Source organism: Petaurus breviceps, unplaced genomic scaffold, assembly GCF_028583685.1.
Source record: "Petaurus breviceps papuanus isolate PSGF00001 unplaced genomic scaffold, PetGlider_PUasm1.0 90847, whole genome shotgun sequence".
Classification (NCBI taxonomy): domain Eukaryota; kingdom Metazoa; phylum Chordata; class Mammalia; order Diprotodontia; family Petauridae; genus Petaurus; species Petaurus breviceps.
The window spans coordinates 5,817,387-5,836,543 of NW_027187360.1; the positions used below are offsets into that span (position 1 = coordinate 5,817,387).

Genomic DNA, 19,157 nt, shown 5'->3' on the forward strand with positions numbered 1-19,157 from the left:
GTTTTATTGATGTTCATAAAATGGCAATGACTTCTATATCCTCATAGCATAAAATCACAAATTTGAGATGAGAAAGAACTTTAGAGATCCTCTAATCCAATCCCCTCCTTTTAAAGATGAAGAAACAGAAACTCAGAGAGAGCAAATGGCTTGCTTTAGGTCTTAAAAGTAGTCAGGATCAAAGTCAAGATTGGAACCCAAATTGTCCAGCTTTAAATGTAGCACTTTTCCCACTTTACTACAATCCCTTCCCTACTCTTTACCTGGAAGTGTTGCATTCCTTGCCTTCTGCCCACAATAGAAAGTAAACTACCTGAGGGAAGGGATGGTTTTTTTTTTCTTTTGTCTTCGTAACCTCAGAGCTTAGCACAGTATCTTGGTATATAGTCTGTTCTTAATAAATGCTTTCTAAATGAAATAAATATCTTATTGATTGACAAGTAGGAATGGAAAGCAAGGATTACCCACTGAGGACTTCTGTCCTTACCAGTGTTATTTATAGACTGACAAAAGTCAATTTCTGCTTGAAATGGTACTTTCTACTTTATATGAACTTCTCCTAAAGTCTGAGTAACCACTCAGCTATGTACCTCCAGTGCTGAGATGAAGATGCACCTGGAGAGTGGGACAGAAGAGATGAGAGCTAGAAATTTACCACTGCATAGACTATTCGACCCCAATAAGAACATATCCAATCAAGCCTCCTATTTTCAGTTTAGAAGTGAAAGAACTTTCTGAACACTACTTTCTGAACACTATTTTAACTAGTTAATAAAAGGGGAAGGGATGAAACCTTCTCACAATCAATTACTCAAAAGCTTCTGTTTATTTTCAATATCACAGCACTGCCTAGTAAAACCAGAAAATCCCCTTGTCTGTTTTATTTCTGCCCTATTGTATACATAATTTGAACTGAGTAGCAGACAGTTCAAAAGCTGAAATTCAGGGGATTGAAATCACTGCCAAATATATATGTGCTTTTTCTTACAAGATGAAAGTGGTTGGTTTTTACTAGTCTTGTCCAGATTCTCATGTCATAAACCATGCAGGTGCAGCTCCAGGACATAGGGTTTGGCCACATAAACCCACAATTCTTACCATGGCTTAAATCTAATTGATATTTTCAACATTTGTAATGAATCCACATAAAGGAATTGTCCACATTTTCTCCATATGCCTGAACATCTGTTTAAGAGACTTAAGTATCAAACCTGTGAATGTGAACTCAAAGCAACATAGGTCAGTGGAAAGACCACCAAACTAAAGCATCAGGACTCTCCTTACAATCCTACTACCACTAACTGTGTGCCCTTGGCAAGCTGTTTCCTCCCTCTGAGCCTCAGTTTCTCTTCTGCAAAACATGAGTGACAGCATTTGCATTATCTAATTCACAAGAATATTATAAGGACTGGATAGTAAATGTATATGAAAGAGCTTTGTAAATGATAAATAGGGACAAGGACAGGATCTGTGATTTCAATGGCATAAAGAACTCCAAGGTAAGAAAATCAATGCAAGGCACCTTCTCTGTAACTCAAAGTCTTAAGAGAGTTCTCTAGAGTACCAACAAGTGAAATGACTTGTCCAAGGTCACACCAACAGTCTATATGAGAGGTAGGACTTGAACCCAGGTCTTCTGGGCTTCTAGGCCAAGTCACTATCCACTATACTACGCTACCTCTCTTAATTTTAAATGGCACCTCAGAAATATGTCACTATTATTAGGCTTTGTATTTCTGACTATATACTAACACAAAATGTCATTTTCCTGGTAATATTTTCATTTGATGATAATACCAATGATATATAATATCGTACAGTAATTGGTTATACAATACAATACATGGTAATTACAAATTTCTTAAAAGTCTCTTTATATGAGCAAATAAGAGGGGGGAAAAACCTAAGAGAAGTCCAACTCTGAGGATATTATGTGCAAGTATCTGATAATGAGCTTAAGCAGCCAAGAGAATTAAATCACAATGGATTCATACATAGCACTCTTAGTTGTGATATTATTAGAGCCCATAAAATAAAGAACTTAGGAAACATTAAAGCCTGATCTTGCAAAACTCCCTTTGAATAGAATAGCAGTTTTGTCCACATGAGGACCACAGCATCCTGTCCCAAAAATAGAAAAAGGAAAGATTAGGGACATTATACTAAGTTACTAAAATCTATTCTTTTTTTTTTTTCATTTCTGCCTCTTACCTACTGATCAACACTAGACTAATAAAAATAATTGTCTGTCACATCCCCAAAGACTGTCAATCCAGTTGGGACATCATATAGCTGAATCTTTTAAGAAGAAAAACTACCCAAATCTAACTGTTAACTGTGTTCTCCCCAAATTTCTTCTCTCCTACAGAACATTTTGCATTCATGGGTTCATTCCAATTGCACTAAAAAGTAGAGTATCACATCTCATTTTTTAGAAAGAAAATGATCTCCTTCTATGTAGCCTCTTATAATACTGCCAAAGACTTTTAAAGCCACGTTGCATTTTCACAACCACAAATGAGAACAATACGACCTCTTTGCAGTTTCCTCCCAGGCTGGAAGAAGTTAAACTAAGGGCAACATGCAACACACTCGTTCCCCAAGTCTGATGACGACCGGGAATCTCAAACCCAGAATGTACGTTCAATTTGTTTGTAGTTTTCCTCTATTTGTTCTGTTAACTCTCTGAATCCTTTTCTTCATTCATTGATGTGATTACATGTGGGACCCTGCTTATTTTCTTTTATATTTCTCCTACTTCCTGGCACACTATGCCACACAAAGGAGTCATTTAATCAAGGCTTATTGGAGTTGAAGCTTAAACAAGTCTACCAAAGGCAGCATCTTAGAACTTGGATGGTTGGAAGCAATCAATCAATTGATAACCATTTATTAAGTGTCTTCTATGAATCAGACACTGTGCTAAGCACAGGAGATACAAAAAGAGACAAAAGACAGCTCTTGCCTTCAGGGAGCTTACAATCTAATGGAATGGGGACCTCTATAGATGTGAAAGAAAGGGGAAACATTTATTTATTAAACACCTTCTATGTTCTAGGCACCGTACTAAGAGCTTTGCAAATAATAACTCAGTTTATCCTCATGACAACCCTGCAGTGTGGGTGCTGTTATTATGCCCATTTTACAGTGAAGGAAACTGTGGCAGACATCAGTTAGGTGACTTGCCCAAGTTCACATAGCTAGTAAAAGTCTGAGTCAGGATTATGAATTCAGGGCTTTTTTATTCCAGTGCTCTATCCCCTTAGCCACCAACTGCTTCCAATGAACAGCCCACACCCTAGCAGCAGGTTTGAGATTCCAAGAGTAGTAAATTAGATTTCATCTATAGCAGGTATTCTTAATTTTTTTTGTATCATGGACTCCTTGGGGGTCGTCAGTCTGTTGGAACCTAAAGACCCCTTCTCTGAATAATATTTTTAAATGCATCAAATAAAATACTTAGGATTACAAACGAAACCAATTACATTCAAATAGTTATCAAAGTCTTTTTTAGAAAAGGACATGGATCCCAGGTTAAGAATCCTTGATCTATACTGACATTAAGACACATCCTGGATTGTAAGTGGTGACTCCTGGTTTTCCAGAACAATCAGATGACCAGAATACTCCAAACCCTAAATATTATGGAGAAACAGGAACTTACTATATGTATTTGTGAAGATTTAAAGAAATATCTCTGGTTAGGTCAGTGGTAGGAGAACCAGGCAGATTTGGATAAGGAAGAGATGGAACCATACTTTAATCCCATACTTAAAACATATAAAAATGTTGACTAAATGGTTGGCAAAACTTTAGAAAACCTCATCAAGCATAATTATCTCTGCAGATTGGTGCCCAGAAAGAGAAATGCCATTAAGACGACCATTTCTATTATATATAATGATTCAAGATTTGCAAATACTTTATCAATATTATATCATTTTATCTTTACAACAGCTCTGGAAGGTAGAGGCTACTATTATTCCTCATTAAACAAATGAGGAAAATGAAGCAGAGAAAGGTGAAGTTGCTTATCCAGGGTCACAGAGGTAATAGGCATCTAAGGCTGAATTCAAACTCTGATCTTCCTGACTTCAGGTCCCATACTCTATCCATTTCACCACCTAGCTTACAAGAGGAACTACCAGCAGTAGTTCCAAATCAATTAAGACTGGGTGACCGGAAGCTAACCTCCATTGACCCAAAATCTCCTTTCAGAAGAGTGATTATGATTGCATTCTTGTACATGACTGCTGTGAAACAAAGGTGGGTCATTTAGTACTCAACCTAAGGCACTGGGTAGAAAAAGGATGCATACTCATACCTGGACCACAGGATGACCTCCTGTGGGAGCTTTAACGGCCCCTCGACTGCCCTCTGTCTCGTAGTGTGCCCGATGATGGGGCTTTGGCTGCACTTCAATCCGAAGTTCATAAGACCCTGACTGACTGGAAAGGGGCCACTCAAGAGGTGGAAGGGATGCAGTCACTGGAATGCTGAAGAAAATGAAAAAGAAAAAAGTATAAGAAACACATCAAATCCATGTGAATGTGCCCTCTTCCCTATTATCCTGCCAAATTATCCTGCCCAGAACAAACGCATTCTAAAGAGTCTGATGCATATGCCATTCACAATCACGATATGTTTCAGAGGAGTGTAGAGGTATCCTGTCTTGGTATTGATTTCAGTAGAATGCGAATTCTTCATCTAAGGCAAGCATTGCATGGTTTTTGTCTTTACATCACCAGTGTATTACATGCTTAATAAATTGTTTTTTAAATTGATTTGAAAAATTAAACAGCTCAGTGCCTTAAAGGAAAAAAATTATATCCTATGTTCAAATGATGCTTTAAGTGTCCCATAATTATAGTATATATTATTGCTTTGTAAATTTTAAAGTGCTATGAAAATGTCATTTATTATTATTTGCTAATGGAATTATTTGTGGATGCTTTTGATGCTCAAACTAGATTTTAAACTCATTGTCGGCAGAGGGCATTTCTCTTCTGTACCCTTTAGAGCCTGGCACGGTACTTGATATTTATTAGCTAATTCCATTCACTTAGATTATGGCATTTTAGAGCTCAAAGAGGACTTGAAGATCATTTCACTATGCAGAAAGGAAACAGTCACAGAAAGGTTAGATAAATCTACCCAAAGTCACAGAGGCGAGTTGGTGACAGGCAGAATTGGGTTGAGAATCCATTTCTCCTGAGTGCTATTCCATTATCTTATGGATCAGCAAGTACCAGATTAGAATAAGTCTTCACTTTCAGATCTCTTATTTACTACCTAAGTGACCTTGGGCAAGTCACTTAACCTACTTTTTCTGTAAAATGAAGGACTTTTACTATTTGATCTTTAAAGGTCCCTCCCAGTTCTAAATCCTATATTCCCTATAACATTTCAGGTGAGTGAATACAAGATAATGCACACTATACAGAATAATATATTCAGAGCAGGCTATTTCTAATACTATACAGCTTTGAGGCTACACTATTTAAAATGAATAACCTCAGACCTAATTATAGCTACTATTACTGTAGGGCTTAAAGGTTTGCAAAGCACTTTCTGAGGAAGGTAGTGCAAGTATTATACCCATTTTACAGGTGAATAGAGGCAGAAGGAGGTAAAGTCCTCAAGTTTTCTTACTTCTACTTGATAGCACTGTGTCTCTTAGGCAGTTCAGAATTTATTTCTACCTCCCTTGTTTACAGTATATCACTGATCTCAGGCACCTGATCAAAATAACACTGGGATTAAATATTCTTTTTTCTTTCTTTCTAGGCCTGCATTTTTCCTCCAAGATTTTTATTGCTGTTCATTTTTTAAACAATGAGAATCACTTCAAAATGCAGCCCAAGGAAGAACAGATTACAAGTTACGGCCATAGATAACCACACTAGTAAATCTAAGATCTTAAGGATATGGATCTACTGGGCATCATTCACTTTGGTTCAGGTTGGAGCCATTTGTTACTAAAACACAACATTGAAAATTGGGTCAGACTGACCTTCTACTTGAACCCCAGGCATTTGTCATACATAATGCATAATGGCATAGATCCTTTGAGATGGTGTTCTCGTGACACTTTACCCTAGCACATCTACTTGTCTTCCCAGCTTACTAGAAAACCTATTTTAATACCTCATCAAATATCATGGCTTCACCAAATGCAATCCATTAGATAGAAATGTGTCTAATTCATTATGTAAAAATCAAAAAGCACTCTGCATCTCCTTTGTGTACTTCATAGTCCTATTTCTGATTACAGCTATCCATGTGTGCATCAGATCAACCATGAGACCATACATTTTATGAGGGGTACAGCAGTGTCTTATTTCATTTGATTGTAACTCCTGTGCCTAGCACAGTGCTCTGCAGGTAGCTGTGCTTAATAAATATTTATTGAACTAGAGTAAGCATTGAAACTAATCAGCATGCAGAGCCATGTTAAATTCACACAACTCACCTGCAGATAGGAATGGCAGGAACCAGTTGCTTTGGCCAAGTTGGGGGCACCAATAAAATCGACTCGGGAGCCGAATTTCTCCTCTCCTCCTGCTCACAAGGGCCAAGATAATCTACATTCGGGTAGATGGTATGCCGTGGCATGCTGGCTTTTTGGGAGGGAACTGGTGATGGGTCAGGGCTGGTTTTCCACATCTTGGAGGGGATGCCGCAAGGGGGATCTGTGGTGAGGTTGCTCATGGTGTCCATAAGAATGGTAGAGTCGGGCAACGGGGTGCAAGTGATTGGAAGTCCGTCTTCCCTCAGCGATACGTTGGGCGAGGCCTGTGGAGAGGGGGTCCTAGACTGGTGTGGAGAGGCCGAGGGCAGCTGAGTAGTGAAGAGCTCAGCACAAGAATACCTTCGCTTCGCACCGGGTGATGAAGACCTGGAGTTGGGACGGGGCGAGGGTGAGTGTCGTCCCAAGTAGGTTTCCTCTGTGATGCTTGTTCGTGGTGACATTATTGGAGAGGTTCTAGGAGAATAATGAGTATGGATGTTTTGTAATTGTGGACAAAGGTCGTCACTAGGGCCATTATTAGGCGAGACACACGGTGATGTGTAGGGAGAGAAATTGGTCTCTGAAATGAAACTTGCAGACGAGCCGCTACTAGCGGGGCTCAAGCAAGGCGGATCCCGGTAGCCCTCAAAACCAGGGACCGGCAGAGTAAACCTTGGGCTAGCAGTGGCGGAGGTGGGCAGATGCTCTACCAAAAGATCTGTGTCTCTGATGCGGTAGGACCCCCCCGACTGTATCAGTTCATGGGATGGAGTGATCTCGATCCTAGGACTCAAAGCCGAGGCCCCTACATGCTTTGCAGGGTCTAGGTAGCATTTTGCCCCTATGCTATCTGGCTGTCCGTATTTGCCCATGGGATCTGCAGAGTTACTAGGAGGGGGGGTGAATGGCTTGAGGCCATAATCCAGGACATCATCAGGACATCCAGAGGGTGGGCTGACGATATTATGTGAAGTCGGTTCTTCTGGAAAAAGAAGGGTCTCTTTTAAGGCTATAAAATAGTACTATTGAAGCTGAGCAATCATGGGTTTATTTTTATTATTATTATTATTATTATTATTATTATTATTATTTTTAAAAAGCAAAACATTAAAGCCCAAACTAAATCCTCGATTGGTGACTTAATGAAAAGGTAGAAAGCAGGAGGCAAGCAGCTCCACACCAGATTCAATGAGAACAGAGAGGAGAGTTCGACCAATTTTAGTATGTTCTTTATGCAGCTAAATTAATGGGATCTGAGAATCAGAGCATGTCATGTCAGAGCTGGACTGGATATCAGGTGTCTTCTAGTTCACCATATCCAACTTATAGAAGAGGATGCTGAGGCCCTGAGAGGCCAGATGACTTGGTCACTCAGCAGAAAAGGAACTAAAAGCCATATTTCCAGCAACCCAAACCAATGTGCCTACTTCCATGACATACTACTTTCTTTAGGTGGGTTTTGAAAAATGAGGAGGAAGAGAGGCATTCCCAGACCAGGGGAACACAGCATGAGCTGATATGCAGATAGTGCAACTGGGACTCAGTTTCCTTGACTGATTTGGCCCCAATACAATCCCCACATCCCATCTCAGGGTCTACAAACAATGATAATCATCATATTAATAACAACTCACATTTCTTAAGAGCACTTCAGAGTTTACAAGCATTTGCCTCAAGACAACTCTATGAGATAGATTGTCTAAGAAAAGACTGTTATCCCAATTTTTCAATGGTAGAGGAGGAGAAATTAGAAAATGTTAAGTTACTAAAGGTTTTGCAGCATGTTAGTGGCAGGACAAAAAAACCCCAAGGCATCAAATTCTGTTTATCCCCCCCAGAGAAGGGGCCAGCGCAGCATAAATTCCCCTAGGGGCATGATTCTAACACCTGTAAAGGGCTCCTCCACAAGTGCCCCTTCTCTCACAGGGTCCTCCAAAAGCCTTCAAAGTAGTTCAGTTTCAGTTGTCCTGTCTCTTGTATTGTCTTGTCCTGTCTCTTACATTGTTGCTTGACTTTGTATGTGTTATACCTTAGATCCTATACTAGACTACAAATTACTGGAGGATTTGGACTGGATCTCCTTAGTATCTATCTCCCAGAGATTTGCTAGACTTTGTATATATGAAATACTCAACAAATAGCTTCTAGATAACTGAGTCAGCAAAATTCGAGGACTCATGCTTCTGCCAAACAAAAATCCCAGATTCTGCAAGACAATTCCAATTACAAGAAAAGAAAAAAAAACCTTTTAAAAACTATATTCATAAATAGGCCACAGAGACTAGACCTGTGATTTTACTGACTATAGGGAACTCCCAGGTAAGGAACCTCCCTCAGTCTAGATAAATCAGCACCTTCTCTACATGTTACAGTCTTAGAGACTTGCCTAAAACACTGAGTTTGAGGGACTTGAACCAAAGGTCACCCAGCCATGCATGTGAGTCGGAGGCAAGACTTGAACCCAAATCGTCCTGGTTTTTAGGCCAACTGTCCTCTATGCTACATTGTCTCTCTTTGAAAAAAGGAATAATGCATCAAAACTATATTTCCCAATTTGGGCTTTGGAAAACATAGTCACTGTTCATAGTAGCCACTCACTCACTCACAGGAGACTTGTGGGTACAACTTGCTTTTAGTACAAAGGTGCATTTGTAGTGGACAACCCTTCCTACAGAGGAGTCTCTAACCACCTTGGGACCTTCATTAGGCTATACAAAGAACTCTCTCTATTGAAGAGCCAAATTGCCTAACTATATCCACCCTGGATTGGCCCTGGGGGTACCATTGAGAAAATTCATTCTCAGAAAGCAGTTATCCCTCCAGAGAATGATCTGGGTAAAATGACTAGCCCCTTCTCTACTCACAACTTGGAACAAATCAAAATTTATATTAAATCCAGAAGTCAGGGTGCCATTTATCTGGCTACTGTTCAAGATCAAGACTAATTTCAAAATTCTTAAAAAGAAAAGAGAGGCAAGCCTGCCTGGCAGTTATTAACTTTTGAATTGAGTTAGAAGATCAAAGTCAAATTTATGTTTTCAACATTCTTAGAATGTACTGCTCAGCTAAAACCGATTAAACAATAACCTAGATGTGACTTAGTGAACAATCTGGCCTTATCCAAAAAGATTTATTCAGCCTTATCATGAACATACCTTCTATACTAAGAAGCAAAATACCTGAAATAGTTTTCATTAGCTATAGCATTACTGCAATCTTGGAGTGAAAAAAACAAGTACTCATTTACTAAACAAAGTTATTCAAATATTTACATTTGTCTTTAATTCAAGAATCATGTTTTGGGTTTTTTTGTTTTTGTTTAAATTTTTTGATGAACCTAGAAGTGAGGACGGAAGATGACACTTTCATTTAAAATCATTTAATTCTTGGTCCCTTGAGCATTTCACAGTAAATACCATAAGCAAGCAGTATATTGATGAAATATTTCCTTAACTAGTGAGAATTTGGTGCTAAATTCATTTAAACAATAGTTGTGCTTTCCCAAAGACCACATCCACATTCACATTAAATATGTCAGCTGCAGCTTAAAATTACACAATTCCTAAGGCATGGAGGAGGAGATTCAATGATCTTGAAGAATGACAAAAATAGGACTAGAATATAGATCCAATCAAATCACAATAGAGCTTCAAGAATCCTAGCCACAAGACTCTCATGATTAGTTGTTTTCCTAATGATAATAATAGTTTGTATTTTTATAGCATTTTAAATTTTGCAAAATCCTTTACATGTTATTTCATTTGATCCTCACTACAATCCTGTGAGGTAGATGTTATTATTATCCCCATTTTAAGATAAGGAAACTAAGGTTGAGAGGGTTAAGTGATTTGTCCAGGGTCACATAGCTAGTAAGTGTCTGAGGTAGGATTTGACTCAGAAATTCTTGACTCTTAAGGTCAGCATTCTATCCACTAGTTCCTCCTTCTGATAAATAGTGACAGAGAATATAAGCACCAGAAATAAAATGGAATTGAAGGGTCCTTGTTAAAAATAAATATGGTAAGGGTTCCCCATCATGCTTCTGTCATCTTAGAAATACTAATCACCAGCAACCCTCCAATTTTATGGCAAAAGCCTATATAACAAGTCTACCCTTGAATATATGCTAAATCTTAGAATCTCAGAATTTCAGCAGTAGAACGAACTTCTGAAGCCAGGTAGCCAATCAGCAACTGTACAAGAATCTCCTCTGCACAAACGGTTTTCATTCATCCTTTGCTTAAAGAATTATAGTTAAGGAGAGTCCACCACTTTGCAAGGCAGCCCACTCCACTTTGGAATGGCTCTGATAGGAAGGTTTTGATTGCTTTTTGCTGCAAAATTGGAATAATGAGATTAGGGCCTGCCTCACTAGATATTATATAAATTCTAGTTGTTAATGTTAATTATTATTATTGTTTATTTTTACATAAAGCCTCAATTAGTTTCTTTGCAGCTTTGACCTATTACTCCTAGTTCTGCTCTCAGGGGCCAAAAAGGGAATCTGATCCCTTTTCACAAATCCTCTCAAAAATTAAAGGAAGGTAACCCTGTCCTCATTAAGTTTTCTCTTCTCTAGGCCAAATAGCCCTGGTTCCTTCAATCATTCCTCACATGACATAATGGATGGAGGGCTGGTTTTGGAGTCAAGGAAACTTGGCTTCAGATTCTGCTTCACACACTACTTTCTTGCTATGTGTCCATGAACAAGTCACTGAATTTCTCTTGGCCTTAGTTCCTCATCTGGAAAATGTGGAATTTGGATTGGGTAGACTTTAAGGGGCCTCCTAGCTCTCAATCTATGATGAGCATCTCACCAGATCTAAGTTCCTCCCATGCAGCAATTATTTCAGTCATTTTATTTCTACTCTAGTGCTTGGAACATAATAGATGCTTAATAAATGCATATTAATTGGTTGATTGAAAATCACAGAGTCAAAGAATTGGAAGGCTTTTTGGTCCAACTCAATATCCCATGCATGAATAATCCCTACAATATTCCTGACAAGTGGTAATTCAGGCTCTGCTTAAATACCTCTAGTGATGAAATGACCCTTGCCCTTTAAAGCATTACATCCCATTGTGGGGTAGCTCTAATTGTTAAGAAAGTCAAAAAGTTAGGAGAGTCAACTAAATTCTGCCTCCCGGTGACTTCCATATAGTGATCTTAGTTCTACCTTCTGGACATGCAAAGAATAACTCATTTGTCTTCCCCTATGACTGCTCTTCAGCTATTTTAAGACATAGTATCATCTTTACATTCAACTTCCACAGTTCCTTCAATGAACCTTCAAATGACGTGGTTGGAAACCCCCTTGCAATGCTAGTTAACCTCTTTCAAACTCTTCAGATGGCCCATTTTCCTCCTAAAATATGATATCCACAACTGAACACAACTCTGGTCAGATGTGACATGAGCAGTCTCTCTGGGATTATCATATTAAGATATGTGTGACAAGGTTGAAAATATGACCACCCCTAGGTTGAGTCCTAAATTAAAGCTTTATTCAAAGGTCCTGGCAGATCTATGATTTACTCAGTGGAGTAGGATAGGAACTTAAAAAGGAAAATTTCATCCTTCCTTGAAATATACCCTATAAGGACATTTCATATACAAGTCTCCCCATCCCCCTCCAAAGGAAAAAAAAAGAGGAAGAACACTAACAAAAATAAAATGGCTTGGTCAGCATTTTGGTACTTTCTTTGTCTTTTTTTTTTTTTTTTCGAAAGGGTGGGATCTCAGCAAAACTGTTAAGTCAGCAAAGTTTGTCTCTTTCCCCACCTCCCAGCCCCACTTTCAAGACCCTATCCATTCAGCTTTGCATTTGTCCTGTTAACAGAAAAAAAAAGTTGGGGGGAGGCTCAGATAGATTAATTCACAGCCAGGTGTTGCAATTTGCTGCTGCTGGGATATTTGCACTTGGAAAGAATAGACTTAGAAATAGCAATGCCTTAACCCACAGGGAGAACTCTGATACAATAGAAAGAGTGGTCAACTTTGGCGCTAAAAGTTCTCTGTTCAAAATCTGATTCCACCGCTTCATAGATGTGGGACCATAGACGACTCACTTACCATTTCTGAGCTTGTCTGCTCATCAGTAAAATGACAGTCATAACACCTGTAGCACCTGCTCCCCTGGGTGCTTTGTAGTCCTTAAAGAGCTAGAGATTGGCTATTCTAGTCATTATGTTGGCATTTCAAGGACTGTAGCACCTGGGTCTGAGGGATCTTAGGGACTGCTAGGACTGCACACCCTGCTTACAGGCAAGATTGGCTCAAATTAATAAAATTGATGCCTTGAAAAAATAAATTAACTCCCCTCCTGCCAACAAAGTTAAAACACTGAAATCTTTTGTCAAAAGTACAGCATGAGGGAATGCAGACTCCCCTGGCACTTTTCTGCTGCCACACGGCTCAGCCTTGTCCCTCACTCCCTGCTGACATGCAGCCAAGTCTGCAGTGGAACTTGACGGCTGGTCTGTGCCAACACAGCTACCCAACAGGTCTTTTAGGGCAGGCAGTAAGAGAATAACTTCTCCATCTGTGACTGTGGGGAAGTAGAATGGAGTTACTGAAATGGAAACCCAGCCAGGGAACCTGTATTAAATGTTCATTTAAATTTTTTTCTTCCCTGGTGCCATGAGATATTTAATGACTTAAGGGTGTGGGGACTGTGCTTTCACATATGTGCCGGTGAGAGGGCTCTGCTCCACGTCTGTACAGAGAAAAGGGTGCCTCTTGATAAAGAACCAAGCTCCTTCTATGTCCTGGATTGTGCCCATCCAAGTCCCGAGGTGGTCTGACCCTCCTCACTTGGTGAGATCACATCCCAAGGTGGTATGGAGGCTCAGGCTCTGGGTTTGAGACATCACAGTCTGTTACTATGGAAACGATTATGATGCCACAAATGCGGCATTGTGGCTGTACAGCAGAGAAACAGGAGAAGATGGAGGGCGCCTTCGGCACCAATATGTCTCCTCATTTCCTGAGCAAACGGGCTAAAAGGAATCACAAAAAATTTGAGGAAGGTAAATGGATTTTTCATCTGGTCTATTCATTTTCCCCATGTGAAAGGCCCCCTTTTAAAAGACTGCCAGTTGCCTTTAAGTAACAAATTTTAAATTCACTACATCTTCTAGACATACTCTCACTGAAACTGTAATGAGGTTCTTAATGATCAGTGAATCACTAAGTATCAGCAATAACAGAGAGGCCTGCCAAATACACACACATATATGCACACATACACACACAACATCTACAGTAAATTATTGTAATATATCATGTAAATACACAAATATATGGGGCTGGAGGAAGGCAGTATGATGTAATAGAGAGGTAGTCTCATCAAATGAGTTATTTGTAAAGTGCTTATCACCATGTCTGGCACATAGTAGGTGCTTAATAAATGTTTGTGCCCTTCTCGTTCCCTTTCCAAAGTCAGAAAGAAATGAGTTCAAAGTCTCATCTCTGAAATATACTAGCTGTGTGACCCTGGGCACTTCACTTAACCTCTCAATGAAACACTCTAAACCTATAAATTGTAAAGAAGTTGCCAACTTTTCATTGGTAAATCAAATTCCCTTATGCAGGAATTCTCTTTACCAGTAAAATCACAGGTCCAATCCCTATATCTATCATATCAAGATGGAAACAGAGAGATGGGATACAGAGAAAGAGAGAGAGAGGGAAAAAATCATCCAGATAAAGCCAAAACCTAAAGTGAATATTCTATAACTATGCAACTTATTTCTTTAATCTGGTTACTCTAGAAGTATTCTTTAATATCTGCTATCTTTCTCCACTGATTCCCATCCCTCTATTTTAAAAGCCCTATGGAGCTTTTTTTCAGTCTTTAGAAGAGTCTGGTATAGATATTTAGTAGTTATAATTTTTAGGCATTTCTTCAATGAGCCAAATAACCTGGACCATGAGAGTAGCTGCAAATGATGCACAGATTGGTTTGTGCTGGAAAACTGGCATGGCTGGAATGGTAGTTTTTAACACACACACACACACACACACACACACACACACACACATACACACACACATTTCATGGACTCTACAAACAAAACCAAGCTAGTAAAAGACAAAGTTTTGAAAAAGCACAGCTGGCAATGACACGGTCTGGTCTCTGGTTTTGAACTAGAATAGAGGGAAGCATCGCTTGTTGCTCTAAAGTTATGCGACAGGGACATTGCCATTTTTCAAAAATCTGTTATATAATAATAGCTAACATTTGTATAGCAACTCAAGGCTTGCAAAGCCCTTTACTCATTTGATCCTCACAGTAACTCTGTAAGCAGGTATGGTGGTTGCCTTTATTACTCTTATTTTGCAGATAAGGAAACCGAGGCTGAGAGAGCTTAAATACCTTGACCAGTCATACAGCTAGCAAGTGTCTGAGACAGGATTTCAACTTAGGTCTTCCCTCTCAGAATCCAGCACATTATAGGCTTGAGTGGTGCCAAACTCAAATAGAAACTTATCCTTGCAGGTCACATATTGACTTAGAAAACCACAAATTAACATTATCCTTGCTGTATTTTTATCATTTTTAAAAAACATTTCCCAAATACATTTTAATCTGGTTCAGGTCATGGGAGTTTTGCAGATGAGTTCATTCATTTCAGTCATGACCAACTCTTTGTGACCCCATTTTGGGGGTTTTCTTAGCAAAGATACTGGAGTAAATTGCCATTTCCTTCTCTAGCTCATTTTACAGATGAGGAAACTGAGGCAAGCAGGGTTAGGTGACTTACCCAGGGTCACACAGTAAGGGTCTGAGGCTGAATTTAAACTCAGTCTTCTTGACTCCAGGCCTGGTGCTCTATCCATTGCACCACCTAGCTGACCGTGACACCTCTATGCCATACCTTCTGACTATTTTCAGTCTAATCTCAAAGCAATTTTTCATTCCTCTCATACACATCTCTTCATCTCATTTATTTTACATTTGAGTAGGTATCTTCAACCCACCATCACCACCAGACTGTAACCAAACCGTGAAGAAGGACTAACTACATCTTACTTATTTCTATATCTTTTCAAGGACTCAATACAGGGTCTTGCACATAGTAGATGATGAATAAGTGTGCTTTGAATGAATGAATGAAGAAAGGGATTTTTTTAAGGCTCAGAACATCAGGACAGAGGTCAAATTACAAGAGAAGAGAGCCAAGAACAGTGATACATCTCAATAGAGGACACAGTCTTAACCAGAATCAGGCCCACCTCATTTAGCAAGCATAGGAAAGGGCTCTGAGCTTTGGAAGTAATCAAAATGCATTTCCAGTGGGAGGAATTGATCAAGCCTCAGTGACAGAACTTGTCACAACTAAATCCATGGAGTACGGGTAAGGAGGCCTAGTAAGTGGAAAGAAAATCCTACTGTGTTGGAAGGCAATCCTTCCAGTGTGCACACCCCACATTCCTACACAGCAGACCCTGGCAGACCAGCAGATCTCCTGTTGCTAAACACTGAGCTGAACAAAAAAAGACTTGTTTCTTTTCACTATTAAGAAGCTTCTCAGCAGAGATCCCTCTGGATCATTCAGAAAGAGCCACTCACTGCTTTATTGACCATTGAACAATTTGGCATACTCTAGGAGTGTGACTTCCCTCTTCTATAAAGTCAAGTTAAAATCCAAAGTGGGGGGTTGTTCTTTTTGTTTAACACTTTCTCCCCCACAGCTTTGGTGCCAGAACCATGTTCTTGTTGTCTTGGGCACACGTAAGCAGTGGTCACTGCCAACCTGAATTAATGACATTCCTTTCCTTGCCATAGCAACCAGGGTGATCTCATTGGCTACAGATCTCAGACTCGGACCTGAAGGGCCACTCCTATATGATTAGGCCACACTTATTAAATGGACTACGTGTCCTCTTTAAAATAACTTCTGTAGAAGCTAGACACTAGAAGCACAGGAACACAGATTTGGATTTAGAGACCATCAAGCCCAATCCCCTAATTTTACAGAGGAAGAAACTGAGTCATGGGGGAAGAAGGAGGTGTTAAAGTGCCTTGCTCAAGATCACAAATTACTAAGTGTCTGAAAGCAGGATTCAAACTCAGGTCTTCATAATTGAATAAGCATTCTTTTTTTTTTTTTAAAGCAATCAGGGTTAAGTAACTTGCTCAAGGTTACACGGCCAGGTGTTTCTGGGTGGGTGCTAAGTGTCTGAGCCTGGATTCAATCCCCAGGTCATCCCAACACTGGAGCTGGTGCCCTTACTCGCTGTGCTACCTGGCCGCCCCTTGAACAAGCATTATATCCATGAGGCCACCTTTCTTTCTCACTTGACTCTAGCTCTTTATAAGTATGCACAGGCTAGTTCAATAGTATGCTTTTGTAAGGATGTTTCTGAATGCTGAATTGAGCAGTGCTTTTTCTTCTGATGGGAAAGTTCAAGAGGTGAGAGTATTAAAACACAAATAGAAACAGCTGGCATATTTTTAAACAAAATAGGTAGAATGTTAGGTTCCTTCATACACCCCTATACCTCAATTAAAATCATAGATTTAGAGCTGGTAGCACTAGTAGAGATCAACAGATCCATCATCTCCCTTAACTGAGAACTACTCAGGTTAAGGGACTTGCCCAGGGCCACATGGCTAGTTTTTGTGTTGTGTCTTAGGCAGGATTTGAATCTGGATCTTCCTGACTCCAAGTCTTATACTTTTCATAAATGCAGCACAATATGACACCTCTTATCACAGGATCATCTGAGAAGCAAATGTTCTTTTAGAAAGGGAATCAGAGGGGGGGTGGGCTAGGTGGCGCAGTGAATGGACCACTGGCCTTGGAGTCAGGAGGACCCTGAGTTCAAATCTGGCCTCAGACACTTAACACAAAAACTAGCCGTGTGACCTTGGGCAAGTCACTTAACCCCAATTGCCCTCCAAAAACCAAAAAAAAAAAAAGGGGAATCAGACTTGTAGTCAAAAGACCTACATTCAAATCCTAACTCCAAGCCATCCTAGCCCTGTAACTGTGAACAAATCAATTTACTTCTGAGAAACTCAGTTTCCTATTTGCAAAATGAAGCTTATGCCATGTGGCTTTGCCTTGTCTCACTAGATTTATGACAACGCCAACGACGATGATGATGATCATGATGATGATGATGATGATGATACTATAGGCCCTGTGCTAAGCACTTTACAAATGTTATCGCATTTGATCCTCATGGTAACCCTGAGAGGTAGATGTTAGATGTAAAATCTCCATTTTACAGATGAAGAAACTGAAGCAAACAGAGATTAAGGGACTTGCCCCAAATCACAAACTAAGAAGTGCCTGGTCCTTCTGACCTCAGGCCCAGCACTCTAACCATTGTACCACCTAGCCAGAAAATGCTTCGTAAAATCATTAAGGACTATTTTTTAAGACTCCCATCATCACTCAATCAATATTATGTTCAGTAGTTTCCACTCTGCCTTTCTGTCTTTTTTATTTTCAAAAAGACTGAAGGTCACTCATTCAATTCTGGTATTCCCAGAATCATATGCAGCTGCCCATTGAAAATATAAACCTGCTGAGAAAACCTGACTGACTTGAACAATCACCAGCAACCAGTAAGATAAGCTCTTCTCAGCAATGAAATACCATGTTCTTCACAATAAATAAAACTGGGCTGGAGTTTTGTTCTGGGAGGTTGTTGTTGCTATTATTGTTGGTGGCAGTGGTGGTAGTGGATGGGTGTGTGGGTATGGGAGGGGTGTGGAGGTGGTTAGTATGTTTTCCCTTAGCTCAGTCTACAATCTGGTAGAACTCTAACCTCTAGGTCAGCTTCTGCACAGAAGCCTGAATTGGCTGCCTGAATTGTACAGTCATTGAATCTGCTTCCTATGCCATGGAAAAAGAAAAAGGAGAATGTCTGGGAGCCTCACATGCAGTATCCAAGGCAGGATTCATTTGTCAAGAACTGCCAGCAGGTCTGAATCCTCATAAAGACTATCTAGGGAGATGGGACACTGCTGGGCAATAGGACCCAGGCCTTCTCTGGTTGACCAAATCATCTGAAAGATGGATCCAAAGAGCCACAAGGGAACCCCACTCACATGCTGTAGGGGATGAAAGCCTTTCTTTTAGCCTTCTCCCATACCCAACCAAGCAAAAGCCCACAATTCTGTGGCAATATTAAGTAGCACATTACCAAAATATCATTTAAAGATAGGACTGCATTTAGAGATTGAAGATCTTGAGCTCAGAATTCTATCCAAGGGTTCAAGTCAAGAACTGGGACCATCTCTGTGTGTAGAGAGGGTACTTGCTATTACAAGTGTTTCCAAACTTTCCTAAGGAGTATGTGACAGCTTCATTTATTCCTTCCCAAGGGCCTTCTGGTGGCAAATGGAACTCATTTAAAATACCAAAATCCCAGTCAAAGGCCATATTTAAGGACTTATCTGCAAATATCTAAAGTTATCAGTTAAGAACGGATTCAACTCATAGAACATTAGAGCAGGAAAAGACCTTAGAATGTAGAATATTAGAGATGGACAAGAAGTGAGAACATAAAACACTAAACCTACAAGGGATTATAAAGACCACATTTAACCCAACTTTTTTATTTTTCAAAAACAGAAACTAAGAGATAGCAGGGGAAGTGACTTACTGGCCACAAAGCCAGTTAGAG

The 19,157-nt window shown here is 39.7% G+C and overlaps 1 protein-coding gene across 8 annotated transcripts in view; it reads right to left on the minus strand.

Annotated features, from left to right (window-relative positions):
- NFATC2 (nuclear factor of activated T cells 2) overlaps nucleotides 1–19,157 on the minus strand; it is a 226,649-nt gene that overhangs the window by 181,494 nt on the left and 25,998 nt on the right. For 6 of the 8 annotated variants that reach the window (XM_069072422.1, XM_069072417.1, XM_069072421.1 and 3 more), the window contains exons 2-3: nucleotides 6,473–7,493; nucleotides 4,325–4,496 (exon numbers count right to left, since the gene is read on the minus strand). In XM_069072422.1, the coding sequence (XP_068928523.1) occupies nucleotides 4,325–4,496; nucleotides 6,473–7,493 (1,193 nt within the window). Of the gene's footprint in view, nucleotides 1–4,324; nucleotides 4,497–6,472; nucleotides 7,494–19,157 lie in introns of those variants that run through there. The other 2 variants (XM_069072423.1, XR_011165323.1) reach the window with 2 other exon arrangements.